The 27,078-nt window shown below is 54.9% G+C and overlaps 9 protein-coding genes across 9 annotated transcripts; 5 read left to right on the forward strand and 4 right to left on the reverse strand.

The window, feature by feature from the left end:
* Positions 1 to 751: 751 nt before the first annotated feature.
* LTHEOB_4782 (Aldehyde reductase) lies at positions 752 to 1,799 on the forward strand (the record flags this gene model as incomplete). Its single annotated transcript, XM_035513854.1, has 2 exons — positions 752 to 872; positions 943 to 1,799. 2 exons carry the CDS (start codon positions 752 to 754, stop codon positions 1,797 to 1,799), a joined length of 978 nt encoding a protein of 325 aa, XP_035374224.1.
* A 4,438-nt stretch (positions 1,800 to 6,237) lies between these two features.
* Positions 6,238 to 8,359, reverse strand: LTHEOB_4783 (Flavin-containing monooxygenase; the record flags this gene model as incomplete). Its single annotated transcript, XM_035513855.1, has 5 exons — positions 6,238 to 6,692; positions 6,807 to 7,563; positions 7,621 to 7,930; positions 7,981 to 7,997; positions 8,048 to 8,359. 5 exons carry the CDS (start codon positions 8,357 to 8,359, stop codon positions 6,238 to 6,240), a joined length of 1,851 nt encoding a protein of 616 aa, XP_035374225.1.
* Positions 8,360 to 9,316: 957 nt separating this feature from the next.
* Positions 9,317 to 10,715, forward strand: LTHEOB_4784 (Biotin synthase; the record flags this gene model as incomplete). Its single annotated transcript, XM_035513856.1, has 2 exons — positions 9,317 to 9,667; positions 9,807 to 10,715. The coding sequence occupies 2 exons, from the start codon at positions 9,317 to 9,319 to the stop codon at positions 10,713 to 10,715; spliced, it is 1,260 nt and encodes a 419-aa protein (XP_035374226.1).
* Positions 10,716 to 11,023: 308 nt separating this feature from the next.
* LTHEOB_4785 (8-amino-7-oxononanoate synthase) lies at positions 11,024 to 12,667 on the reverse strand (the record flags this gene model as incomplete). Its single annotated transcript, XM_035513857.1, has 3 exons — positions 11,024 to 11,491; positions 11,556 to 11,698; positions 11,821 to 12,667. 3 exons carry the CDS (start codon positions 12,665 to 12,667, stop codon positions 11,024 to 11,026), a joined length of 1,458 nt encoding a protein of 485 aa, XP_035374227.1.
* A 587-nt stretch (positions 12,668 to 13,254) lies between these two features.
* LTHEOB_4786 (Adenosylmethionine-8-amino-7-oxononanoate aminotransferase) lies at positions 13,255 to 16,127 on the forward strand (the record flags this gene model as incomplete). The annotated part of the gene is made up of 3 exons (XM_035513858.1): positions 13,255 to 13,459; positions 13,824 to 15,785; positions 15,895 to 16,127. 3 exons carry the CDS (start codon positions 13,255 to 13,257, stop codon positions 16,125 to 16,127), a joined length of 2,400 nt encoding a protein of 799 aa, XP_035374228.1.
* A 1,538-nt stretch (positions 16,128 to 17,665) lies between these two features.
* LTHEOB_4787 (uncharacterized protein) lies at positions 17,666 to 18,299 on the forward strand (the record flags this gene model as incomplete). The annotated part of the gene is made up of 2 exons (XM_035513859.1): positions 17,666 to 18,200; positions 18,262 to 18,299. 2 exons carry the CDS (start codon positions 17,666 to 17,668, stop codon positions 18,297 to 18,299), a joined length of 573 nt encoding a protein of 190 aa, XP_035374229.1.
* A 3,254-nt stretch (positions 18,300 to 21,553) lies between these two features.
* On the forward strand, positions 21,554 to 22,260 carry LTHEOB_4788 (BRCT domain-containing protein; the record flags this gene model as incomplete). Its single annotated transcript, XM_035513860.1, has 2 exons — positions 21,554 to 21,609; positions 21,966 to 22,260. The coding sequence occupies 2 exons, from the start codon at positions 21,554 to 21,556 to the stop codon at positions 22,258 to 22,260; spliced, it is 351 nt and encodes a 116-aa protein (XP_035374230.1).
* Positions 22,261 to 22,584: 324 nt separating this feature from the next.
* On the reverse strand, positions 22,585 to 23,620 carry LTHEOB_4789 (Het domain-containing protein; the record flags this gene model as incomplete). The annotated part of the gene is made up of 3 exons (XM_035513861.1): positions 22,585 to 22,602; positions 22,645 to 22,962; positions 23,546 to 23,620. The coding sequence occupies 3 exons, from the start codon at positions 23,618 to 23,620 to the stop codon at positions 22,585 to 22,587; spliced, it is 411 nt and encodes a 136-aa protein (XP_035374231.1).
* A 552-nt stretch (positions 23,621 to 24,172) lies between these two features.
* On the reverse strand, positions 24,173 to 26,182 carry LTHEOB_4790 (C6 finger domain-containing protein; the record flags this gene model as incomplete). Its single annotated transcript, XM_035513863.1, has 2 exons — positions 24,173 to 26,068; positions 26,123 to 26,182. The coding sequence occupies 2 exons, from the start codon at positions 26,180 to 26,182 to the stop codon at positions 24,173 to 24,175; spliced, it is 1,956 nt and encodes a 651-aa protein (XP_035374232.1).
* Positions 26,183 to 27,078: the final 896 nt, after the last annotated feature.

Genomic DNA, 27,078 nt, shown 5'->3' on the forward strand with positions numbered 1-27,078 from the left:
CCGCGACCAAACCACTCCGACCGCCCGCGCCTCCTCGGCTCATCCGTCCGACCTACTGCAGCCCTGATTTGTTCTCGCTCATGTGATGGGGAGCTGTGAAGTTATCATCCGGACGTGAATGTCGAATTTTTAATTCAACATTTGCGTCCGGACGATAGCTTCAGCTACCCACATAAGTGCTAAATGTTTATCCTGACGGTCGTAGTTACCCCCTGCTGTGTATTCTTCGCGCTAGCCTTCGGCTGCGATACCCCTCAGCAGGGTTTTAGAACATAGCGTAACTATGCCCCAGCTCTTCCTTGGAAAAAGAACATATGTGGGTAGATGGAGCTATCGTCCGGACGTGTATGTAGAATTTTTAATTCGACGTTCTCGTCCGGACGGTAGCTTCATCTACCCACGCTAGCCATCGGCTGCGAGAGGACTGTAAGCACCCCAGTCGCCGTCGCCATCATCACCACTACCAACACCCGGCAGCAACACCGTCGCGACGGCCACAAGAGCGCGCGCTGCAGAATGCGACGGCTGGGGCTGGCGATGCTGCATCGCCCGCCCCACCGAGCGTGTGCTCCACCCGTTTTCCGCCGGGCATCCGCCGCATCACCGAAACCGAGCGCAGTTATCCGCCAGCGCTTCCGACATGTGCTCCACACCAGCAGCAGCCATTAATCACCCAGCTGCCCGCCGCAATGTTGCCATTCACTCCCGCTTCTGTCTCTCATCCTGCTCTCCAGCCTCCAATTGACACACAATGCCTCTCCCGACTCACTTCACGCTGAACACCGGCGCCAAGATCCCCGCCGTGGGCTTCGGCACCTGGCAGGCCGCACCGCACGAAGTCGAAAAAGCGGTCGAGATTGCCCTGCGCGAAGGTCAGCATGAAACGCGCGTATTCCTCCTGCCAGTGGGTCCGCTGACGTTCGGGTGTTTTCGTGTGAGCAGGGTACAGGCACATTGACTGCGCAGCCATCTACCGCAACGAAACCGAGGTTGGAGCGGGCATCCGCCAGTCCGGCGTGCCTCGCGACCAAATTTTCATCACCTCCAAGCTCTGGAACACAAAGCACAGGCCCGAGGACGTCGAGCCCGCCCTCAACAAGACCCTCGCTGATCTCGGCACCGACTATGTCGACCTGTACCTGATGCACTGGCCCTGCGCCTTTGCGCCCGGCGACAAGTGGTTCCCGCTCGACGAGCGCGGCGTCTTCAAGCTCGATGACGTCGATCCTGCCGAAACCTACAAGGCCATGGAGAAGCTGCTGCAGACGGGCAAGGTCAAGGCTATCGGCGTCTCCAACTTCAACATCCGTCGCCTCGAAGATCTGCTTTCCAAGACGACTGTCGTGCCCGCCGTGAACCAGATCGAGGCCCACCCGTACCTGGCGCAGCACGACCTCACCGCCTTCTGCAAGAGCAAGGGCATCCTCATTGAGGCCTACTCGCCGCTCGGTAACAACCAGACCGGCGAGCCGCGCACCGTCGATGACCCCAAGGTGCACGAGATCGCCAAGACCCTTGGTGTTGACCCGGGTGTGCTGCTTGGCAGCTGGGGCGTCCAGCGCGGAACCGTGGTCCTGCCCAAGAGCGTGACGCCGCACAGGATCGCATCCAACCTCAAGGTGAAAGAGCTGCCTGAGGAGGCCTATCAGGGCCTGAACGCATTGGAGAGGCACAAGCGCTTCAACTTCCCCGGTCTGCGGTGGGGTTACGACATCTTCGAGGAGGTTGGCGATGCCCAGAAGGTCAAGCAGAGTGCTGAGAGCTTCGGCGAGGAGAACAAGACCAAGTTCACCGTGTAGAAGCTTCGCCAAGGCTGTTCCTGGAAGCACAGCCGTCTGAGTCAGCGGTACTAACCCTGACGAGACTGTGAGTGCGTCCAGGGTCTCCAACTCTGTTCACACTTCACTTGATACCATGTTATTCCAATAGAACATCAAAAAGGGTACATAGATGTAGAACCCAATCCACAAAAATCTTTGCCTCTACTTTATATTGATCAAGAACAAAAGATTGAGACTCTGGAGAAGCTCTGCCAGAACCTTTCGCGCCAAATGGCCATCACAACGCACGAACAAGACGAGGCACTGACATCCCTTAGAAGAATGGAACAGGAAACTGGCGCTCGGCTCGATAAAACTCACTAACGCTGAAGTCACAGTTGTGATGGAAGCTGTTGAACAATCCGACTTTGATTAGAGGAAGGCAGAAGTTGAAGCGGGGTGTCTAATGCGAGAGATTCGTGACTTGCAGAAGGACAACGGTCAACTCACTTGCTGGTCCATGCCTGTGATTGGCGTACCCAGCCCACTTTCCCTCCCCACGCAAATTATCCCGAACCATTCCTTCGCCTTCTACAGCTATCGTTCGTTAAATAATGCCTTCCAGAGCAGCGTCCGATCTCAACCACGAGCTGACAACTATCCGTATGTCGATTTCTAAGGCCCCAGACTCACTCACATCAAGGCAAGCGATTAATTTGCCGTTTTTCCGACGACAGCACTCGCAGGAGAACCAACTGGAACCTACTACGGCAAGAGATTGCGGAAAGCCAGAAAGTCGTGAGCACAAAGCAATCTCGTCTCGACGTCTTAATGACACCTGCCGCCAAAGAAGATGCTGCGTTCCAGAGAATGGAGGGCAAAATCCTGCAAGATTTCATTCCCAGGTGGAAGCTCCCTGCATGGATTCTCGATGACCGGACAGTACGCCAGGCGGAGATGCTCATGTCTGAAGAGAATGGTACCAACTGCCCTGCGGCTATGGGTCGCAAGACCCATCTGAAGACGCAGTTGGACAGCTCCAGGCAAAGAATGCACAGGTTGAACAGGAGTTAGTAGCAGCGAGGACCCGGCTAGCCAAACTGGAGGAATTGGAATATCATCAGATCTTTACAGAGGCAGCCTACCAAGACCATAAATCAACACAAGATGCCATGGACATCGATGTCATATGTCACCCTCAGAGACTGGCTGAAAGGCCGAGACACAATTGATCCAAAGTCAGAGAGGACGCATCTATCATTTCCCATTTCTCACCTTGAAAGCTCATTGAAATTGTCAGTTAATGACAGATTGAACAACAGCGAGGCCAGATGCCGGACAAGCGAAAACCATACCATTCTCCATGTGGAAGTTGACGGGATAACCCTCTGGATTGTCGATAACGAGCGGGATTGGCTTATACTAATACGGTACAATGAGGAGAATTGGGTCTCAACAGCACCTCTGAAAGCTGTTTGGGGCGGAGTGCTGACTCGGCTTTAATTTAGAGTTGAACATCTGGAAGTACCCCCCGACTTTAGAATCAGAGGAGATTTAGAACGCTATGCAAAGAAGAGATAGTAAGAGGAGATCTTGACTGTCCAGCAGCAGTCCTGATGCGAATGACATGATTTGTTTAAAGGCAAATTTTCAATCACTAAGTAGCAGAAAACCACAAATTCTGATATCGTGAAATTCTGGATGTGTGAAAGTAGTGCAGCAATTTTCATTCGGCTCGGGACGCCGGTAAAGGCTTACTGAGTTTCATCGTTGTGAGAGATGTATCGATTCGCCAGATCGTCTGGGCAGCGGAAATACACAAGCCCGGAGATGATAGTTGGTGAGATGAGGAAAGAAATTGCGCATGAGACCAAATGGATGCATGTGCTGGGTTTTCATCGCCCTGGTCACTTGATATTTTCTCACTGGTATGTCTGAGTACGATCACCCCGATACTTAAGTCGATGCGGTGAGAGAGATGCTCTGTAACAAAGGAAATGTATTATCTGCTTGACTGGTTTCAGCAACGGAAAAGCGATTGCTGAGCACATGATTTCTTTTTCGGCCTCAGTTCTTTCTTACACGTGCAGGAAGTTCCACTCGAGGCACCGAAAAGGTTGGGCATGCGATGGTGATGCGTATTCGCGAGAAAAGCTGATGGCATTCATCGGAATGACTTTGCAATGATAGTTAATTGCTCGGATCATCTATATCGCTGTTTATATATTAACGAGAGGGAGGAACTCGCAAGGAAACCCGGAGCGAGAGGGAAGGACGGTAGTTGCATTTTCTGGTTTGGTTGAGTCCTGGTGCCAATATTCAGTGAGAGAGGCCCTCCGTTGACTTGTTACTGGTAGTAGCTGTGGGGAGGGAGAGGGTAGGTGAGCTTTATACATATGTTCGCAGCGCTGACAGAGGCGGAGAGCGTGCTGGAACCCATACCGGGCGCGTGACATAAAACTGGGTCTGAGCCGCTATTTATGTGATGCCTGGAAGGCCAGATTTTGAATACGGAAGCAACCCTGTAATAACTCTAGCCGATTGGAAAGGGACTTTTGAGCGAAGATTTTTAAGGATGGAACTTGGGGAGATTGAGAGAGAAAATTGCATTTAGCTCCAGGATAGCTACGGGTGATGGTATGATGCTTTCCCATATACTATTGTACGCGGCTGCTGTACTGCATCAATGAATATTTCTGATATTGTAGGTCATCGTTGAGTCATGTGCAGTATTATTTGTGCTTTTGACGCAGCGCGGCGTCTTCCGGGCACAGAAGAGACATATCTTCCACTCAGTGAGGTGTTCGTATACTTCGGCATTTCGCTTACAGCAAGTTATAGGACTTGCTGTGTATCCGCTGTAAACACAAGTGGAGGTGTTGGGGCAGGAATAGAAGTTCAGATGGCGCTGTAGTATGAGTTTTTTTTTTTTATCTTCGCTCCCCATGCGTCGTACGGCGAACCGCACCATCTGGCCATCACCGCATGATGTCAATAACGTCGAAATTTCACGAGATGATTGGGGTAACCAAGGCTCCCGTGCGTTGTTACGTTCGCATGTTTGTCGCCTGTTTAAACTGGGCCGCCCCGGCCTCTCCTTTGGATTTTGTATCAACCCAATCGCAGCAGCAATGGGCGGCAAATCTACCCTGCGGATGCACGTACTGTTGTTTGCTGCTGTTTGTTCATCTTTGAAGTGCCCGGCTGGAGCCCAACTCCATGTGGACTTGCTCGCTGCCATGCAACGGGCCAACCAAGGCTTCAAAAGCGTCAACTCATGAGATGTCACTCATGATGATCGCCATCAAAATTCCGCAATAATGGAGCTGGAAATCGCCTCAAATTGAGGAAAGTTTCCAGTCGCTCTCAGCAGCTGTTGGCTTTCTTTCGCATGCAGCGTACCTTGAGCAAGAAGAAGAGAAACCAGGAGACCCAGCGGAAGTCGTCAATCATATGACCTATGCCAGTGAACGTCTGGGTCAGATTGTTACTCACACATTCGAGCATACACATCGCTGGGTACGGTGGGAGCCTGGTCGGCTCTATGCGGCATATAAAAGGGCTTCGCTCAAGTACTCCGAATGGCTAAGCATGATCAACTGCTACTTTGTTTTGATGCTGACGGCGCATGACCCTGGCCGGATAATAGATTCTAGATCCGTGATTGAGCCTTGGTCCCACATGACAATCACGGCACCAGTGATCAAACAATACCAGAGGAAATCATGTGATAAAAAGTTCTAGCAATCCACGTCCTTTTTAAGAAGCACTGGGTCCATAACTCCTCTCACTCGTTGAGGAGCAGGAAAAAGACTTGGGAGTACTCAGGGCCACGGCAATGGCTGACTCCTTTTGGATCACGGAAATAGCCCAACAAAACTTGTCTTCGGGAGTCTGCTTTACAATGCATCGCCATTCCACTGTTGTGCCAAATAAGTTCAAGGAAACAGATGATCCATTTATTTTCCCTAACAGTCTTCATGAAATGCCGAAGTTCACGAATAGACGTTGCTGAAGAGCCACTTCAGTATCGTTAGTTGACGGCTCTTCATCAATTCATTAGAATAAGAATGGATAATATGAACATCGGCTCTAATTCTTTAGAGCAGTGTTGAACACCAAGCGGAAAGATCCAGAAGTGGACCCCAAACAAGTTGTTCAATATACACATGCAAGCTAAATCGCTTGTTCTGTACACCGGGTTGTGGTGATGATGAAACCCAATCGAGTGAGCTTATGCGTGGTATAAATAATGGTCCAGAAGATGCTAAGATGTAAAATTTTGCTGGAATCAGCTGAAAGCGTTCATTTTCGGCGGCACACGTGCCTCAATAGCAACGAGGTCTCGGATCACATGCCGAATATGCAATCGCACCCAATCTACGAGCCAGATCTCTATGCACGCCGGCAATACATGCTCTTGCCTCATCCAAATATCTTTTCGCATCACAACCAGACCGGGCTCCTCGAGCTCCCTCTACACCTCATACCACTTCTCATGCAAATCCTTCAAATCCACCTCCGCCGGCACCTTCAACCAGCTCAACAAATCGCTTTCCGGATCCTGTTCCTTCGCCGTCCTGCCGTTGCCCCAATAACTAAACCTGCTCTTGCCCTGCTCGTAGCCCCACTCCCAGTCCTCCCAGCGCGGCTCCTGGCGGATGAAGTTGACGTGGGCGCCGCTGCCGGGCCAGACGCCGTGGACGCGGGCGCCGGCGCGGCCGCCGTTGTACCAGCTCTTGCAGTTCTCGGAGAAGACGGTTTTGGGGAAGAAGGCGTCGCAGTAGGCGATGAAGTCGTCGGCCGCGGCGCGCGAGGGAGCGGCTGTTTGGATGTGCTGCCGCGACACCTTGCGGAGTAAGCGCGAGATGTAGGTCGTCTGCGCCTCGGCGGCCATGGGGATGGTGCCGGCGACGGCGCCGGAGTTGGGTCCTGTGGGGTCGAGTTTGGTCAGCTCTCACTCTTTTTCTTTTAGTTTTTCATTTATTGCTATCCCCTTTAAAAAGTACGAGTGGGGGCGGAGCAAAGGAGGCTGAAAAATCATACCGTAGAGGAACAGCAAGTTCGGAAACCCAGGAACACCGAGGCCGAAATAGCTGTAGGGGAAGCCGAATTTGCCATCGTGCTGCCAATCCCTGCTGAGGTCGTATTCCCCGCTGGTGATGGGGAAAGGGGGCGCGAAGGAGACGTTTGCGCCAGTCGAGCAGATAACGGCGTCAACCTCACGGTGCACGCCGTCCTCCGTCACGATGCCAGTCTCGGTGAAGCGGGCGATAGGCGTGCGGATGAAAGAGACGTTGGGCTGTGTCAGAGCCTCTAGATATCCTGGTCCGGGCGTCAGTCGCCGGCAGTGCGGGCTGAAGGCGGGCACAATCTGGTCGAGCAGCTCGGGCTTGTTTGTTAGGCGCTTGGCCATCAGGTCGATGAATTTCTCCCGCGCGTTCTTTGATTCCTCGCCATCCTTGAAGACGGAACCGAAGCGCCGCCAGTAGGTCTCTTCGAGTGCTTTGCGGTAGGCGAGGAATTTGTGCGGGTCCTTGAACTCCTCGAGTTGCTCGGGTGAGAAGGGCATGGGCTCCGCCTGGCGATCACGTCCACCGAGAGAGCCGGCAATCCAGGTGGGGGAGCGAGCATAGTGGTCGAGGTGTGCGGCAATCTTCTGGAGTTCCGGGACGACTTGGATTCCTGAGGCACCGTTGCCGATGACGGCTACGCGCTTGTTGGTGAGGTCAACGGAGGGGTCCCAGTTCGAGGAGTGGCGAAGGACGCCCTTGTAATCTTTAACACCGGGATAGTCTGGAATCTGAAGTTGAGGTTAGGGGAGAGTCCGGACGACAAAAAGCGCGCCCCTCAAGCTTACCTTCCATGCGTTGAAGTGACCAATGGCAGGGATCAGGAAATCAAAGAATTCTTCCCTGACTTCATTCGTGTCCAATTTTTCCAGGGTCAACTTCCATTGGCTTCGCGTAGTGTCCCAGTCGGCACGCTGCACTTTCGTCTTGAACTGAGTCTTTTCGTAGACGCCATACTTCCTCGCGATGTCTTGCCAGTAATCTCTGATCTCATCTCCTCTTGCAAACTCCTCGGACCAGTCACTCTTCGGCTCGAATGTGCTCTGGTATACCGTCGAAGGCACGTCGCAGCGAACGCCGGGGTATGTATTCTCGAACCTTGGGGGATGTTAGTCGCCTGTGTTGTTAGGGAAGGACTTTATTCGCACCATGTACCGCCCTGGAACTATTAGAACTATGGAACGAGCATGTGCGGAGTAAGAGGTTTTGGCATACCACATCGGGATTCTTCTCAAACAGAGTAAGATCAATGCCAGGGACTTTGACGGGCAAAAGAGCGCCAGCAGTTACACCAGACAGACCGGTTCCGATAATTGCGACCTTGAGCTTCTTTATCTCATCGATTGGGCGATCTTCGAGCTGGAAATCGGAAATAGTGCCGTCTGCCCTCTTGAGCTTGGGGTAGGGCAAATAGGTGCCGTTTGGTGTTGCTGCAGGCACCTCTTCAACCGTAGTTGCGTATGCAGACTTAGGCTCAACGGGTAAATGGCCATCACGGGCGTCTGGCACGTAGATTTCGGTGGCCATGGTGGCAAAGAAGAGCAGTCTCAATTTTTTTTGCGGGCAGGCTAGGCGGGGCCGCGGCGAACAGAGGCGCTATATACAGCACAGGGAGAGGTTCAAGTGGCCATAGCTTCAAGAGTGGTGCGCAAACCAGAGGCACACAATTGACAAGGCATCGGCAGTCATGGGGAGAGTGGACGAATTACATTGAGCGCAGGCTGGGGTTGTCGTGGGGAAACAGTCGCAATGGGCGGATGATGTGATCGCGGGCCTCGATGATGCTCACTTTAGCGTGTGCGATAAGCATGTGAGGTGAGCCACGACCCGAGTCGCGAGTCTTTCTGGATGGCGAGCTGCAGGGACTGCGGCCGGAGAAAGGGGATTCTTCATCGCGGGGTTGGATGGCGACAGCGACGCGGTGGGCCTGCGGTCGGCATAAAGCTCAGCTGCCGGTCGCATGGCAGTCTCGTGCACGCGCGGCATATTCGCGCATCGTTCCTGGCCTTTGAACACGCGACTGCGACGCGTTGCCGTGTCACATCACGGCGGAGAGGACGGAGACGGGCCGGGCATGGTGTTGAGGGGTCCGGCGGCCGAGGTCGAAAGCTTTGGGCCCACAGCCTGACTCTCGCCTGACAGCGGACTGTGACAGCAACTTGGAAGCGATGCGACTAGCGATGCGCTGGCAGACGGGCAATGGCAGAGATATGAGCAGGTCGGTGACTCAACAGACACTGATGCGTAACTCCCAAAACTCCGAGGCCGGCCAGCGATGACTTCGGTGGTGACGCAGGAGGGCCCACGGGTGTGCTAGCTCTCTCAACAATCAGGTACCCCGCCTTCCGGCGGCTGGATCTGCGCCACCAGCAAGGACCGTGCTGTCCCGCTGTAAACTGCCTCACGCCGATTGGCGAGCGCGCCAGTCACAGCTCAAGAGCAGACAACTCCTCCCACATTCCCTTCATCTCACACCACACCACCATGAAATCTCCCGCCGCATCAGCAGCGCGCCTGGCGCTCTCCTCTGCCCGCAGAACCGGTCTCGCATCCTCCCGCCGGCCCGTCGCGCCCGTCCTCGGTTCCGTCCGGTCATGGCGCGCTCTAAGCGGCCGCGCCCACATGTCGACTGTTGTCGAGGATCTGGGAAACACACCCTCGCCGCCCCCGCCTCCGCCTGCAGCTGCCCCTGCCTCTGTCGAGGCTGAGAGAGCAGCCAATGCGCGCGAAATCCTCAAGAGAGCCGTCAATGCCACGGCCCCACGGAACAACTGGACGAAAGAGGAAATCGCCGCTATCTACTACACCCCGCTGATGGATCTCGCTTTCAAAGCTGTGAGTTCCACCCCAGCTCGTTCGATCACCCAACCCGATGTTTTCTAGCCACATGCAAGCCATTGGCAACCCTCCTTCACCATGAGACGGCTGAGCGACGTCTGATTACCATTGCATGCTAATGCCTTCGAATCGCCAGGGACTCGTCCACCGCCGCTTCCACGACCCCGCCGAAGTCCAGCTTTGCACGCTGATGAACATCAAGACGGGTGGCTGCACCGAGGACTGCAGCTACTGCGCGCAGTCGACGCGCTACCAGACGGGCGTGCAGGCGCAGCGCGTCGAGCCGGTCGAGGCGGTGCTGGAGGCGGCGCGCACGGCAAAGGCGAACGGCAGCACGCGCTTCTGCATGGGCGCGGCCTGGCGCGACATGCGCGGGCGCAAGAACTCGCTGAAGAACATCAAGCTGATGGTCGAGGGCGTGCGCGGCATGGGCATGGAGTGCTGCGTGACGCTGGGCATGATCGACGAGCACCAGGCCAAGGAGCTCAAGGACGCCGGCCTGACGGCCTACAACCACAACGTCGACACGAGCCGCGAGTTTTACCCCTCCGTCATCAGCACCCGCACCTACGACGAGCGCCTCAAGACGCTGTCGCACGTCCGCGACGCCGGCATCAACGTCTGCTCCGGCGGCATCCTCGGCCTGGGCGAGAAGTCCAAGGACCATATTGGTCTGCTGTACACCGTCTCTAACATGCCATCGCACCCGGAGAGCTTCCCCGTCAACGCCCTCGTCCCCATCAAGGGCACGCCGCTCGGCGATAAGAAGCCGCTCGAGTTCACTTCCATGCTGCGCACTATCGCCACTGCCCGCATCATCATGCCGGCCACCATTATCCGTATCGCCGCCGGTAGGAAGACGATGAGCGAGGAGAAGCAGGCTCTATGCTTCATGGCTGGCGCCAACGCCATCTTCACTGGCGAGAAGATGCTGACCACCGAGTGCAACGGCTGGGACGAGGATAGCCAGATGTTCGGCCGCTGGGGCCTGGTGCCCATGAAGAGTTTCGAGAAGAGCCCTCAGCCGGCGCCTGAAATCCAGTAGTGTGGTTAAATCGAAGTGGATGAGTTGGATTTTGAGCTACCATGAGAACGACATGTACAAGATTATGATCACCCAGAAGCCCGTAGAGGGAATGAAAAGAGATGAATAGATTGGTTCACATATCGCACTTGTCGCTCGGATATCCGAAGTTGGAAAATTCGTATCTTCCACAATTCTATGGAGCTAGTGAAATATACAGAAAAGGACGAGTACTTTTCTTTCTCGCAGTCTTTCCTTCCATCTATTCACAGCTAAAAAGAGCCACAATCATCTTCATCCAATCGTAATTTGCCGCCTCCCTCCCTCCCTCACAACCTCGCCTTCTCCAGAACCGCCCTACCTGCCACTACCGACCCTCCTCCTCCTCCAACCCTCTCCTCTTCCGACGACAACGACGACGACGACGGCAACAAGACCCCTCCTCCTCCGACCCCCCCTTCCTCCTTCAACCTCGCCTCCACCCAGCCCTCCACGGCCCTAACTAGCCCCCTGACCTCTTCGACCGTGTTGCCCGCATGCAGGCACACGCGCACCCGCTCCGCCCCGTGCGGCACCGTCGGCGCCACGATCGCCCGCACCGTGTAGCCCGCCGCCTGGCAGTGCGCGGCGAGGGCGCGCGGGTGGGGCGTGAAGAGGGGGACGATGGGGGAGGGGTTGGCGGGCAAGGGGGCGAGGGAGAGGAGAGGAGTGGTGGTGGTGTTGGGGGGTAGGCGGGCGATGAGGGCGGTTAGGAGGGCGTGGGTTGTGCGGATGAGGGTGTGGAGGTGGGTGAGGAGCTGTTGCGGTGGGTTTGGCGTTAGTGAGGGAGGTTCGTGGGGAGGGGGGGGGGGGAGGACTTACTGGAGTGGTTTTGCCGGCGATGAGGAAGTCGTAGGTGGCGGCGATGCTGGCTAGGGAGGGGTGGGATAGGGCGGTCGTGTAGATGAGGGTGCGGGCGTAGTTGATGAGGTAGGAACGGGTGATGGGGCTGCAGAGGACGATTGCTGTGTTGTTTTTCCAAGTTAGCTGACTGCACGCATGTGTTCGTGGGAAGACGGCGTTCAAGAGGGGAGACGCGCAATGGTGAAAAAATGGTAAGGAAGGCAAGGAAATGAAGCAGACTCACCACCCTGGCTACCCAGTGCCTTCCCAAACGTAACAACACGCGCAAATACCCTGTCTTCCACTCCCAACTCGCACGTCAATCCCCGCCCTCCCGCTCCGCCAAACACCCCCGTCGCGTGCGCCTCGTCTACAATGACATAGCCGTTGCCCTTCGGTAGCATCTCATCAACCAAGTCCAGCATCGCTCGCAGAGGCGCCACGTCTCCATCCATACTATACACCGCCTCTACCGCAACGAAGACGTTGGCCTTGCCTGCGCGAACCTTCTCTCCTACTTCACGATCACCAACAATGCCTTCCAACACTCGCCGCAGCCCGCCTACATCGTTGTGCGCGAAGGCCAGCCGGCGAGGTGCAGCTACACGCGATAGCCGCATCCCGTCGTGCACGCTCGCATGGATCAGCTCGTCGTAGACGATGACGTCGGAGGGCTGCGGCAGCGTCGAGAAGAGCCCGACGTTGGCATCGAAGCCGGAGTTGAAGAGCAGGCCGGAGGGAGAGCGGTGGTGAGTGGAAATCAGAGATTCGAGGGAGACGGTGAGAGGATGGTTGCCGTCGAGGAGACGGGAGCCGCGGGATCCGATTGGTGGTGGCTGGGAGGGGGCATTGGGATTGGAGGTGCCAGTGATAGAGGGTGGTGGAGTGATGGGTTGAGGGGCCTGGAGAAGAGAGAGGAATGTGGAACGGATCTCGGGATGCGTTGACAAGGAGAGATAGTCGTTGGAGGAGAAGTCGACAGTGCCAGGAGGAGCAATGGTAAGGCGGCGGAGAAGAGAGCGGGAGTGCCGGCGAGCGAGCAGATGCGAGAAGGTGGTTTCGAGATTTGTGAGGGGCTTTCTGTCGGTCATCGTGGGCTGTTGGATTACCGCAGGGCAGAATAGATTGACTGGAAGGTCGGAGTGTCCCGAAAGGGAAAGTACGCGGTGGAAGGTTCGGCGAATTTTTTTGCGGGGCAAGGCGGATGGTACAGCTGTCAGGAACACGTGCGACCCCGACGATTCCTAGCTCTTGCAGATATGCAGATGGATCGGACTTTGCGACGGAGATAGCTGTCAAATTTGCAGAGCCATTGAGGCTGGGATGAGTGGATTAGGGCTGTTGACAGATGACGACGAGATGGTTGAGGACGCTGTCGGGCCCGGCTCGGTTGGCGCAGGAACCCGCGGCACAACCTCAGCCTTTGCGAGTGGAAACCACGGCCCGGACGCGGTGGCGGCAACATCAACCTCGTCGCGACGCGACGCAGCAGCTCAACAACCACTGCCCCGCAACGCCAATCGCCAGGGCTCTCAACCCATTTCTCCGGGTCTGACTCACCCGCCGATCACGTCCGCCGAGCTCCGCTCCACCCTCTCATCCTCCCAGTCCTCTCTCCCACTGTTGACCCGCCCGCGGAGCCTCACGTTCTTCTTCGCATTCCTTGCTGCTTCGCCCCATGGCGCCCGTTGGTGGGCTGCTCTGGCGGTCGCTGCGCCCCTACCAGATCTGGGGCGCTAACACAGATGTCGGCAAAACTGTCTTCTCTTCCATCTTGTGCTCCGCCGCCCGCTCAAGCATACGCGGCAACCGATGGGTAGACACCGAAATCTACTATCTTAAGCCTGTGTCTACCGGTCCTCTTGATGACGCTGATGATAAGTGTGCGTTTATTGAAACAACTATCTTACTTAAGCTCATGCTGTCTGCAGATGATTGCGAAGCCCTCGTGCCCAACTTCCTGCTGATTTGACTTCTCTCAGATATGTCAGGAAAGTTATGAACGGAGTGCATGGCGACAGAGGTTCGCTTCACATGAATAGCACCTGCCTCTATCAATATGAGCAACCCGTTAGCCCTAATATCGCTGCTGCCAACTCTACCCAGGTAGGATTATTACCTGAATCACTCTAGCACTACTCTAACTCCCAAAGGATGTCGTTTCCGACCCCGAATTGCTGTCTAAGGTCCACAAATATGTCTCCGTAGCATCAAAACAGTCTGGATGGCTGTTTTGTGAGACTGCAGGCGGCGTCCATTCTCCTGGCCCCTCCGGAACCTCTCAGGCCGACCTCTATCGCCCATTAAGACTTCCGGCCATCCTCATTGGCGACTCAAAACTTGGTGGAATCTCCGCAACTATCAGTGCATTTGAATCTCTCCGCATCCGGGGCTACGATGTCGAATCCGTCTTCCTGTTCAAGGATGAGACGTACCAGAACCACGAGTACCTCACCACTTATTTCCAGAAGTTCGACATTCCTTGCGCCGCTATCCCGCCTCCACCTGAACGCGACCCGGATCCGAAAAAGGATAAAAGAATGCTTATGCACTATTACAGCGCGATGGCCCGGTCCAACCTTATTCAGGACGTCCTCAAGCTTCTGAGCCGGCGTCACGAAGAGCGTTTCAAAAGCCTGGAGACTATGTCAACGGAAGCCCACAAAACCATCTGGTACCCTTTCACGCAGCAAAAGCTCTTATCTTCGGACAAGATCACGGCTATTGATTCGGCATATGGCGACTACTTTCAGACTTTCTCTGCCAATCCCCCCAACAAGCCCCTTGCTGATGCACAGGCTAATGAACCTCCTGCTAACGAAGAGGACTTGGAGATTATGACCAAGAGTATGGGCGAGCTAGGCAAGTTTGAACGGAGGCGAAAATATAGCCTTGTCAGGGAGGAAAAGAGAAAGGCCGCTTGGCCCTTCCCTCAACCGTCGAACCTTCGTCCTTCCTTCGATGGCTCTGCTTCTTGGTGGACACAAGGCCTTGGTCATGCAAACCCACAGCTCACCCTCGCCGCCGCGTACGCCGCCGGCCGCTATGGGCACGTTATGTTCGCCGAAGCCGTGCACAAACCAGCTCTTCAGCTCGCCCAGATGCTCCTCAAGGGATCTAACAACCCCCGTCTCTCTCGCGTCTTCTACTCTGACAATGGCTCCACCGGAACTGAAGTTTCCGTCAAGATGGCCCTCCGTGCAGCCCGGTTACGGTATGGCTGGAGTGCCAATGATGACTTGAATATTCTCGGGTTGCGGGGCAGCTATCACGGCGACACGATGGGCGCAATGGACTGCTCCGAGCCAGGCACGTACAACGAGAAGATCGAATGGTACCGCGGCAAAGGATACTGGTTTGACTTCCCTACCGTCAAAATGACCAATGGAAAGTGGACAGTCCAGGTCCCAGAAGAAATCGGTGCGAAGCCGGCCACCTTCGAGAATTTGGAAGAGATCTTCGACTTCAAGAATCGGGATAACAGCACACTCAGCAAGAAGTACCAAGAGTTCATCAGCCGCACTCTTACGGACCTGCAGAAGCAGGGCCGCAAGTTTGGCGCGCTGATGCTCGAACCCATGGTTCTCGGTGCGGGTGGTATGCAACTCGCGGATCCGCTCTTCCAGCGCACGCTCATCGAAGTCGTGCGTCGCTCGCCGCACCTCTTCGCCACTGACTCCACCAAGCCTGAGAACACCGAAATTCCTAAGGACGAGAACAACTGGTCCGGCCTTCCTGTTGTTTTCGACGAGGTATTCACCGGGCTGTACCGCCTCGGCCACTTCACCGCCGCGTCCCTGCTGGGTGTTCATCCGGACATCAGCGTCAACGCCAAGCTGCTGACCGGCGGCCTCGTGCCCTTGGCGACGACGATGGCGAGCGAGCACATCTTCAAGTCCTTTGAGAGCGACGACAAGAGCGAGGCGCTTCTGCATGGCCATAGCTACACCGCACACGCCGTCGGCTGCCAAGTCGGGGTGGCGAGCGTGAGCGAGATGCAGAAGATGGAGAAGGAGGGCGCGTGGGATACGTTCAAAGAAAGTTGGGAGATGGCTGTCGCCAAGGAAGACTATAAGGTTGAGGTTACTGCGTGGAGCGTGTGGCACCAGCAGTTTGTTGAGGAGTTGTCGAGAAGGGTCAACAGGATTGAGGGCATTTGGGCACTGGGAAGCGTGCTGGCTATTCACTTCAAGGACGATTCTGGCTCTGGTAAGCTTCACTCATCTTCCCCCCCTCCCCTCTCCGTCCCACCACTCTCTGGTGTGTGAAAAAAAGAAACAAGCGTGACTAACCGACGTGCTCGTACGAATCAAAACAGGATACAAGTCCAACGCTTCACGTGCTCTGCAGGCCGAGCTCTTGGAGGGCGCGGGCCTTCGATCATTCGGGCCCGAAATTCGGGGGCAACGAGCCCATGAGGCTGTAGATGTGTCGAACGTGCATTCGCGCGTCTTGGGCAATGTGCTGTATCTCATGGCGTCGCAAACGTCGACCCCGGAGACGATCAGGGGTATAGAGTCGTGGTTGTTAGAGGCGGACGCCCTGCGGTGATTAGGAGAGACAGTGAGGAAGAGAGTATGTGGTTCGGGCGGAAGAAAATTTTCGTTGGGAAAATAGGTGTATGATAAAATGGATGTAATGATTGGGTTGGATGTCCATTAGTATTGTAGTGATGAGGTGCAGCGTGATACGTTTGATGGGGTGGAGCATTATTGTTGGTTGGTGATGCGATTTGAGGCTGGAGTGATGGTCGGCGATACGTAAGTGGTGCATGTGAGAGGGACGGGAGACGGACGCAGTCAAACATTCGTGATACAAGGTCAATAGAACTTCCAGTTCTTATAGCCGTGCTGGAGGAACTGTCAACAGGAATAGCATTGAAATAGGTGAGAATTGCCTTTACTCGCCCGCAGCTGTCAAGTCGGTCATCAACAGGCTATGGAGCACAGACAGATACGCGTCGTGTGCAGATGACAATCGTCCCTCGTGTGTACCGTTGGCTTAATTCCGCCACCTGACTCCGAAAGAGTGTATACCACGCGACTGCTAAGGTAGTGGGCAGGTGGCTGGGGTGGGTGCATGTGTCTGAGTACGTTGCATGTGCACGACGTATCTAGAGGGTATTTTAAGCGCTGGGAGTCAATCTTCCGATTTGATCAATCATGATGGCTGCAGCTGGAGAGCTGCACATCACCGAGGTACTTGCTCGCCTCGTGCGGATCATGAGGTTCGTGCTGGTATAACTTAGTCTGTCCTTGGAATTCCATGGGCCCTTAAAGTTATACTATGCTGCTGATTTGTATAGTCTGCTGATCGAGGTAGGTTTCTCCATTTTGTGATGTTGATGATGGGGCGCAGTTGCGGGAGATGCCGAAGATTGTTCCAGCTCGTGGGAGTAGTGGATGTTGAAATTGGCCGCAGGAAGGCAGGAAACGAGTTCGAGCCTGATTCTGGTGGGTTCTTCCCTTTCAAGTCTCATCTCCGGACGTTCCGCATGCTCAAAGGGAGGAGATGTGGGCAGGGTCTAATTTAAATCAGAGCCATCACGTTCAAAGCCTCTGCATGACCTTTATATAAATAGGCCGCGGAAGATGTGGACGGAGTGACTTCTGACACCGCCAACCTAGATATTTTCATCGTGCTGTCAACATTTCCGTGCCTATGCCTCAAGGAGTGTAGCGTATCTATCAAATTCCTGTCATAAGCCTTCAAATAGTCTATTTGGTTCTTCTTCGCTTCCAGCTAAGTTCTCTATCATCAGCGGAAAGTTCCGGAGATCCAGTACTACAGTCTAATAATAGTCCTCCAGAAGGAACTACTCAAGTTCTTGACGTCCAGCTCTTAACAAGCTACAACTAATCTGTATGGCAAGGCAAAAGTAGGTCTACCTTGGCTTCGCTTACCTACCTCTTTATGTCCGGATTTGTTCAAGCTCTGTTCAGCCGCATGGCTATAATTAGAGACCCTATCCCTTCCTTCAACCGCGAGACGTACAAAATAGTTACTATTGCTACTGGAGCTTCCATTGCGGCCTGCAGATCTCGATCCCTCGTTGCACACTAAATTCTCCATCAAACCCTGACAACGCCATGGCTCCACAACCTCGTCCCATCACGTGCATCATCATCGCCGCCATCCTCCTCACCCTCCCCGCCGCGGTTGCCGCGCAGGCAGCATGCTACTACCCCAACGGCACCGACCGCAATGCCCAAGAAAGCTCGAAGCCCTACCGCCCATGCACCGTCTCATCCCCCTCCTCCTCGACCGGCGAAGAGACAGCAGCATCCATGTGCTGCCGCACGCGCGACTGGGACGACTGCCGCGCCGACGGTCTGTGCCAGGTGGGCAACATCACCTGGCGTGAGTCGTGCACCGACCGCACGTGGAAGGCGAAGGAATGTCTCCAACTGTGCGTCGTCGACGACTCTTTCGCGGCCGACGACGTGCGGGTCGTGCAGTGCGCCGACAAGAGCTGGTGCTGTGACTACGACGGCACTGGCAGGAACGCTGCCGATTGCTGCAACCGCGGCCAAGGCAAGTGGATCAATGCTGAGCGCCAGGTGGTAACGACGAGGCCGACCAGTTTGGCGGCGGCGTCGACGGTGGTGGTGGCGGAGTCGAAGGGTAAGTGTTCAGTGAGAGGAGATGTCCTGGTCTTGTATGCGGGAATTTCGTGGACTGACAGGTCTTTGTCACTCTATCAGCCTCGGCTTCTTCGAATAGCAGCAGTTCCGATTCGAGCTCTTCCGGCACAGGCGCGATAGTTGGTGGAGTGATTGGAGGCGTGGGCGGGGCCTTAGTGATTGTGGTAGCAGCCTTCTTCTTGCTTCGGTCGCAACGGAGAGCTCGCGGAGATGTTGAAGTAGACTCTAAGCATTCGCAGAGAGCACCGCTTCACGCGAGCGATGGGATACTTGAGATGGAGGATCGCCCCGGGAAAGACGCGCCGGAGCCGATATACGAAGCTGCATCCTCCCAGCAGCCTGCACTTCAAGAGCTGGACACTAACAACTATCACGGAGAAACGGGGAGATAGCATTGAAGAATAGCAAGGATCCCCAGCACCGCCTTAGAAAAAAAAAAACATGTGGGTAGCTGAAGCTATCGTCCGGACATATATGTAGAATTAAAAATTCGACACTCTCGTCCGGACGATAGCTTCAACTACCCATGGCATGAGTAAAAAAATAAATCCACGCTAGCCATCGGCTGCAAGAGGGGACTGTATAAAACTCGACATTGTGTGGGTTACAGCCTTGTTTGGTTTTTAAAGTAGGGATCTGTGGCATGGCATCTCTTCGATCAAGGCACCAGCATCAGGCTAGGCAGCCAAGCTTCATTGAGTGGGGTCTGACTGTTGTTTATTGGTCGTAATCGACCAGGGAGCAGCCACCTCGCTTTGTAGCGCTTACTCACACGCAGGGCTGTCGAACCCTTTAAAGTGAGGCTGTGCCCAATGCAACAGGCTGACAGGCACCCCGGCTCCTGCCTCGTCCCGTCTTCCTGTCGTGGACCGACGTCCTGCCCAAGGCCTTGACGACTCGTCACGAGGAGCCATTCCGACCAAGATGCGGCGCTGTTCACACTGCGGCCACTATGGGGACCCCAAAACGCATTGCCGACCCGGAAACGGCCGCAATGGCGGTAAACATCATCACCGCTCTCTACACAAACATACAGAAGGATGCGGTCTGCCACCAAGGATCCCACACGCCTCTCTCTTTCTGTACGAGTGGGAAGAATACAGATACTACTACTTCAATGACGAAAAAAGTATTCGACTTCTCGAACTTCTTCCTGGAGAGCCAGAAGATGCCATCCAGTGCAACCTCCACATTCAACCTATTCGCCGTACCCGACCTTACCAGGCAATTTCATACACCTGGGGCAGCCCGGATGACCGTGGCGATATTCTTTGTGAAGGGAAATTACTGAATGTCCCTCGAAATTTGATGCACGCTCTGCAGAGGTTTCGCAAGAGAAAAAGAGCAAGAATACTTTGGGCAGACGCCGTGTGTATCGATCAGGACGACGACCAAGAAAAGGCTCATCAGGTCCAGATGATGGGCCAAGTCTTCGAGCGGGCCCAGACTGTGCTTGTATGGCTTGGAAAAGACCACGGAATTGACGTCAACACTGTCTTCGAATCTGTAAGAAGAATCTCTATGTCACGACTGGTCGATCAAGAAGTAATTGTACAACGTATATTTCAAAAACTTACCGATTACTTTTGGCAACATTTTCGTAAAGTAACTCGACTCCCCTGGTTCAAAAGGCTCTGGATACTCCAGGAAATTGGTCTTGCAACTCACGCGACTATGCATTGCGGATCAAAAGTTTTGTGTTGGACACATTTTGTGGCGTTCTGTGATTTCCTCAAGGAGGAGCAGCAAGGGCGTCTCGACTACGAGCTTCTCGCTTATGTCTGGGATATTGCAAGAGTCGCGAGATTAGACTTCAAAAACAAAAACAGGGACTCCAGTGTTACTTTCAGTGTCCTTCGCTTGGGTGCACCTCAAGAGTGCTCCGACCCAAGGGACCGAATATATGGCTTCTTGGGGCATCCGGCTTTCCGGAACACCTTCGCAAACCCCAAATCCGAATACTGTCTGCCCGTAGATTACACGATACCTCATAAAGAGCTTTATCTCAAGGTCGCCCGAATGATGGTTAGGATTTTCAGCCAGGACCCACTCTATATGCTCCTATATGTCATGCATGACTTAAGTTCATTCGGTGACCTCGACTGTCCCTCCTGGGTTCCACGCTGGGATATAGACCAGTTTCCAGTGCTCCTAACATCTGGCTATGGACACTCCAGGTTTTTCAAAGCGGGAGGGGCCTCGCAAAAAGTCTCCTTCGATGGCTTGGCCCTCAGCCCTCGAGGCTTTCGGTTTGACAAGATAACCTGGACCTCGGATACTTTCCGCCGGAATTCTATACCAAATAACCCATCGCAAGCTTTTTTGAACCACAACCCCCACCCATTAAGTCAGATCTGGGGATATTTTGGAGATAACATCTCAAAAAGTGTGGTTGAAGCCATCGTTATCTCATTATGTTCTCCGCAAGTCACGTTCCTTTCGTTTGAGAGCCCAGACATCGAACTTCATCAGAGACTGATTTCATCTTTTCTGATGTATGCTTTTGAGATGGGTATGGATCTTTCTGGTTTCAACCTCTCTGAATTGAATGAAAATCGGGGTCTTTTCGCAGCCAACTATGCATGCTTTAACCGATGCTTCTTTGTCACAGAGCGGGGATGGGTTGGCGTAGGCCCTGAAGTGTCCTCTGTTGGGGATGAAGTATGCATTTTCTTTGGGGGCCAGACTCCATTCGTTGTTCACCAGCTACCATCCGCGAGCGAATCAATCTACAGGCTATGTGGATCCTGTTATGTGCACGGTATCATGCAAGGAGAAGCTGTAAACATGTGGAGGGACGGATATTTCGAGTCTCAAACTTTCAACTTAGTCTGAGTTGATTTCAATCAACATAGCAACGTTCTTCCTGAATCGGATACTTGGAGCAAGTTTGTTTTTTGGTACCCTGAAAGCGTTCAAATCAAAACGCATATGCAAGGCAAACCGTAGAAATGATGAAAGTCACATTGTTTGTCAATATATTTTTTGTGCAATTAGTAATTAAACTGGAAGCCCACGCAGATCTTGGATTGGTACTTACAAGTACATTAGCGCAACGATACCATTCATACACGATCGTCTTGCACCCTATTACCCCTCACAGCCTTTCGAGTGTCAAATTCAGCGTTCCCTTTTACACTAACCCAAGCCCTACAGAGGAAAACACCCGTGCAAACATGCTTCAATCCGAACACATCTCGCAGCAACGCGGCCGTCTTCTCCGTCCGTGAACCATCCGGCATTCCTCTCAACAGCAGTGCTCTAGTCAAGCACGACATCACAGTAGGACCCCGTCTGGTCAACCATGCGCATCTGCTCCCACCCGCTCTCATGATGATGAAGCCCAGCTTCTCCAGGCGCAAGGCGCCCTGCGACGACCTCTTCAGCGCGTCCTTGACGGCCCCGCCCTTCTCACCAGGCACCGCCACTATTAGCATCTTCCGCGCCCCTCGCTTTTACCGCCCGCTCCGGCCAGATTATCGACGCACTCCGCCACCGCCTAGTCTTCCATCTCCGAGACGTGGATATCCGCCGGCGCCTAGCGGAACTAGGGCACATTTATCTTCGGGCCCTTAAAAACAACAGGCCCTGCGAGCAGCGCGGGCTAGGCACTCGAGCCACCGCGCGGAAGCGGTCCGGACACGGGCGGGCGGGCAAGTATGTACATCAACTGGCCCGCCAACTATGCGCAGAAAGGCGCACCATGAGAGCACATAGAGCCCCTCGGCCGCCCCGCCTTGATCAGGAACGAAGAAGATGAGGTCCTCTTCGCAGCTTACAATGGCTACCTGTTCTGCGGCAAGTACGGCATGCAGAAGCTCGAGGGGAACGCGAAAGACCGAAAGGTGGCCCTACAGCTGAAGGAGTGGTGGTTCGAGAGGGACAACGCAAAGGAAGGCATCACGAGCCGTGGATCTTCGCTTTCGCCGGAGAGCTACCAATACGCGGACCCTGAAAACTACGGGTCGCTGGATCCTGAGAGGATGCCCTTGGAGCACAAATGGCGCTTTGCGGCCTTCTCACACGAGGGACATGGTTGAGTGCCGGTACAGCGCTTCTTCTTCCTGGGGTGCGGCGCAGGTGGCACGTCAAACTCAGTCAATCTGCTTCAGCATTTGGTTCGACTTCTAGAGTTCATCGGTAGAACGGGCAGGAAGGGGGAAAAAAAAGACCGTCGACACAAATGGCAAAACTGAAAGCGGTGGGATCTAATGGGGAGTGCCCCCGGTTCCCGTGCTTTGACAGAAAGACTCTTTGGGACCGTCTTTTTTGCCTTCCCTAACCCGTACTCGAACTTGCGTCCTCTTTCCCACAAGAGGGCGGATGGAAGCTCAGATGCCCTACGTAAATCTTCAGGCTCTCATCTAACCGAGGCAGTCCATCTTATTCGGTCGTAGTTAGCATACCGGTGTGGTTTAACTTACCGGCTTATATACTGAAATAGCCGCATCCTCATCCACCGTGTCCGGGTTGATGCGCCAATGCACCTTGCGGAGCAGGCACCGGAGCGGTATCATGTTGAGGAGCACATGCACATGGTCGTTCGGTCTGGCGCGCAAGAGGGCCCAGACGACGAGGCTGGCGGCTCCTGCGTTGGAAGTCGCGCCGGTAGCTTTGTCCATGACTTCGGTTTTGCGCTGGTTTCGCGGCGACATCATGTCGAGCCCGATGCTGTTTAGCTGGCGCATGAACCGGTCGGCGGCGGCCAAGTCGTAGTTGCTGTCGGCGAAGAGCACGCGCGGCTACCATCAATGCTGTCAACATCTCGAAGGCCCCAATCGTGGGGGATGTGAGAAGGTAATTTCTCACACATTCCCTGGTGTGTCAGAGAGTCATCCAGTGTCGTCTCTAAGGCCGTGATAGACACGATGACCTTAATCATGAAGTCTGAACGGATGCCTCTCCCTCCCACCACTTGGCGGCCTCTTCAGGTCGTAACCCCGGCGCCGGGTAAGCCTCTCCCGCTTCTTTGACGAGATGATCCTGGAACCGTCTTCTCTTTTCTCGATTAAGTCGTCATTGTGGAGCTGCTTGCGACCCAGTCTGGCTCTCCAGAGCGACAGCTCGTTCAGGATGCCAATTTCTGTGGAAGCCTGTCTTTTTCAGTCTGTGGCCTTGCAGAAGGTTGCCAGCGAGGAAGTGCCCCTTCTGCCATCCACTTTTGCCGGATGCATAATCTTCAAAGAGGTGGTCCGTGACGCATGTGTTGTTCGTGGAATTAAAGTTGACTTTGGCGCGGAACGAAAAGGCTCGGACCGACACTTTGATGAGAGAGGCGTTCTGCCCATTCCACATGCTTTTAAGGCCTTGTAATGATTAGCTTACGCAAAGTTTGAATGGGTAAATCGTTTCGGGGCCGGTCCAAACAACCTCCACAAATTGCCGAGACTCTGCCCACATTAGCAGGAACTGTTCTGATCAAAGACGCAAGACAGTCGACTGAAAAGATGCTAGACATTTGACGTTTCTTCTAAAATTAGACGAACCCTGAGGCTTTGAGGCGAGTGATTGCTTTAGCCCCGGCATAAGTTGCGATCGACAACAAGTAAGAAATAATAATGTATCCTAAAATCGTTGCAAAAAAAATCCTCAAGAACGACACATACCTTCCTTTATCTGATAACGCCGGCGCTATTTGACTCTTTACCAGTAGAAAACCTTAACGTTTCAAAGAAAGCCTCTGTCTCCCTTTTAGCCTTGTAAATGTTGCGATAGAGCCCATCGCAGTGGAAACGTGGTTCGGCGCTGACAGAGGGCGTAAAGTCCACCACACACATCTCCATTTATCCCCCAGACGCGCGGAGGTACGGACACGGATACGGACAACCAGCCAGATACCAAAACACCATCACCACACACTCTCATCATCCGCTTACCTTCGTCGTCACCCAGCCAAGTCGTCTCACGCTCCACTTCCCTACAACCAACACTCCAACCGACCAATCCACCCAATCACCCCTCGCCCCTGACCACCCCCTCCCTCGCCTCAATCTCCATCTTCTCCTTCAGAATATCAGCCAGCACATTCGCCTGCCTCAAGCCCATCGCCTCGCCGATATGCGCGCACGTCTCAGCCGCCCACTTCTGCGTCGCGCGCGTCGTGAGTTCCTGATTGCCGACGAGGAACAGCGTCCACAGCAGCACGGACGAGCCGTAGCTGCGCACGAGGGGCAGGTGCGTCGACGTGAGCTCCCAGTCGTCCGGATCGTCGGTGGGGGACGAGGCGAAGTCGGCCCACGGGAAGGCGAGGAGACCGAGGCGGGTGATCATTGTTTTGCGGGTGAAGGGGGCGTCCGAGCTTGCGGAGGAGGTGGGTGAAGATGAGGAAGAGGGGGGTGAGGACGAGGATGAAGCTGAGGATGAGGAGGAGGGGGAGGAGTTGTCGGCATGGATGGTCACAGGCGAAGAAGGGTAGGTGCCGCTGTACCGTGCGCGCTGGCGTACAGCGGACAGGTATCCAATGTGCTGGGGCACGCTGGCCTGGACCTCGGCTTGGAGCTGGTAAAGCGTCGCGGTGCATTCGGCGAAGGCCTGCATGTCCTGCGGCTGGTCGAAAATAGGCGGCGTTCGGGCAAAGCCAGCGAGCAGCGCCCTACGCGTCATGCTTAGTAGCAGCAGCCGGCAGGTGCGCATGCTATTCCAAACTTGGGCTTGCCAGAATGAAGGGTAGATGTGGTAGTAGCCGTTGACAACGATTTCCGGATCGTCAGACGTATGCACGACGCTGTACAGCCATGACTTTGGCAGTGTTGAGATGAGGGTGGTCATCTCGTTATCCAACTCTCGCGATCGCTTTACGATGGCCCGGCAATCCCACACTACGCCCTGGCGCCATTGAGCACGGAAGTCAGCCACGGACACCATGATCTTGCGCAACAGGTATAGCGGGTTCGTTGGGTCGATGAAATTATCGGTAGTGGTGTCAAGCATGATCTCCTTGATGGGCTCTGGAAAAGGCACATCGCGCTGCAAGCAGCTGATGAGCAGGCTCGATGTGATCTGCATCAGCATGCGGCGACCAACGGCCGTCTCGAGCTGGCGTCGGCCGCGCAAGCTGATCAGGGCGGCGGCGCCGTTGACGTGGTTCTCCCACGCCTCCAGCGACTGCCGCGTGCGCCCGCTGATGCTCTCAAACAGACCCAGGATGATTACAGCCAACAAAGAGCTATCCTTGGTCGCTACGGCCGGGTTGCGTAGGGCCTCGTTGGTCACGCGGATGGCGTCAAGGTACCGGCGCCATGCCAGCTTCTCGAACTCCGGGTTGTGGCTGTGGCGGTACAGGCCAATCAGGCCGACAGCCTTCATGCTGGTGAAGAGATGGGGATCGATGGAGCTCTGCCACAGGTCTGCGCGCAGGCCGGTCTGGGCCAGTGAGCCGCCGCCATCGCCGGAAAAGACGACATAGTTGCAGAAGTTGGAGAAAAAGAAGCCGGCGGCCCGATCATCTGCCGACGGGAGCAGGGCGTAAAAGTTTGGGTTCGGCCCGCTGTCGTCGACGAGGAATGAACTGGGGCCGTTTAATCTGGACGGACCCGCGTTCCCTGTCCAACAGGGCCGCCGAATCACAAGGTTGCTGCTACTGTTGCTGCCGATCTCTTCGACAGGCCCATTTTCAGGAGAGCTATCGATTACGACGGGTGAAGTAGAAGACGAAGAAGCAGAGGCGGGCGGAGTGGGCTGCTGGCGAGCATCATGCTTTTTCTTTGCTTGAGAGCTGCGCTGGACCCGCCTCTCGACCTTGGCGCTCTCATTGCGGAACAGCACCTGCTGCAGGTCGCGGTAGCCCGGACACTGACGTCTGGCTTTGGAGCATTGCGTGCAGCCGTCCGGCAGCGGCACTTGGTCACACTAGGCGCGGGTCAGTATGCAACTAGTGGAGTCATGTACGTTGTTGGTACGCACGCGGATTTTCCTTTTTCGGCAGGTTTCGCACCCACGACTAGGCGGTCCACAGTAGACCATGAGGGAGAGACAGGATTTTCACCCTTGCAGCGGGCGTGGCCCGGGTTGGGCGCGGATCGAGGCTGTCGTTTATCAGGAGGCACCTGTTGGTTGCTGCCTGAGCGAGCCGTGGCGGTGCAGCGGCTGCGCGGGGCAGACACGACGCGAGCGAGGCTGAGGCGGCGATCGGTGCTGCTGTGCTGCTGAGATGGCGGTGCCCGTGCGGGATGAGATAGATGGCGTTGCGCAGTGAGTGGAGTCGCAGTGGTGGCCGTAAAAGGAATGCAGTGCGGAGGAGGCTTGACGGGCGGAAGGACGGGAGGGCGCAGCTGAAAGCGGGCGCTTGCCAACGGCCTGTCACGTGGCGCCCAGCCATGGCTAAGTGCCGCAGCCTGAGACTGTGCGCGACCCACGTCTGTGGTTTGAGATGATGATGGCTGGAAGGATTCACAAGGCTGATGGTGTCGCGGTCGGCGCCTCCGAAACGTCCGAGCGTCGCCAATTCCCGATCAAGCGACCAGTGCGAGCCAATCGGAGTTGCGTCAATCACCTTGATGACGGCGAGAATTAGATATCGTGACTTTTTCATAGGTTTCATCTATAGGTATTATATAGAGGTTGATCCAATCTGGTGGTTTGTTCTGAGCCGCTGTCAGTTGCCATGTAAGCGATTCATGTGAGCGCATCTCCAGCAAAAGCCCATTCACATACGTTCACTTTATTGAAATCGACAGCCTTGAATGGGTGGTAAGCGTTCATGTTAGCACGCAGATGAAAGAATATTTCCTGCGAAGTCAAAGAATGCCGGACGATAATCGATGCTGACACGGTATAAGCCCCGTTGTCGGTGAAGAGGAGATCAGTTCGCACTGCTTACCCGATCCTCGCGTGGGGCACTCCAATTGGGTAAGCAGTGC

Source organism: Lasiodiplodia theobromae (assembly GCF_012971845.1).
Source record: "Lasiodiplodia theobromae strain AM2As chromosome Unknown scaffold_13, whole genome shotgun sequence".
NCBI lineage: Eukaryota > Fungi > Ascomycota > Dothideomycetes > Botryosphaeriales > Botryosphaeriaceae > Lasiodiplodia > Lasiodiplodia theobromae.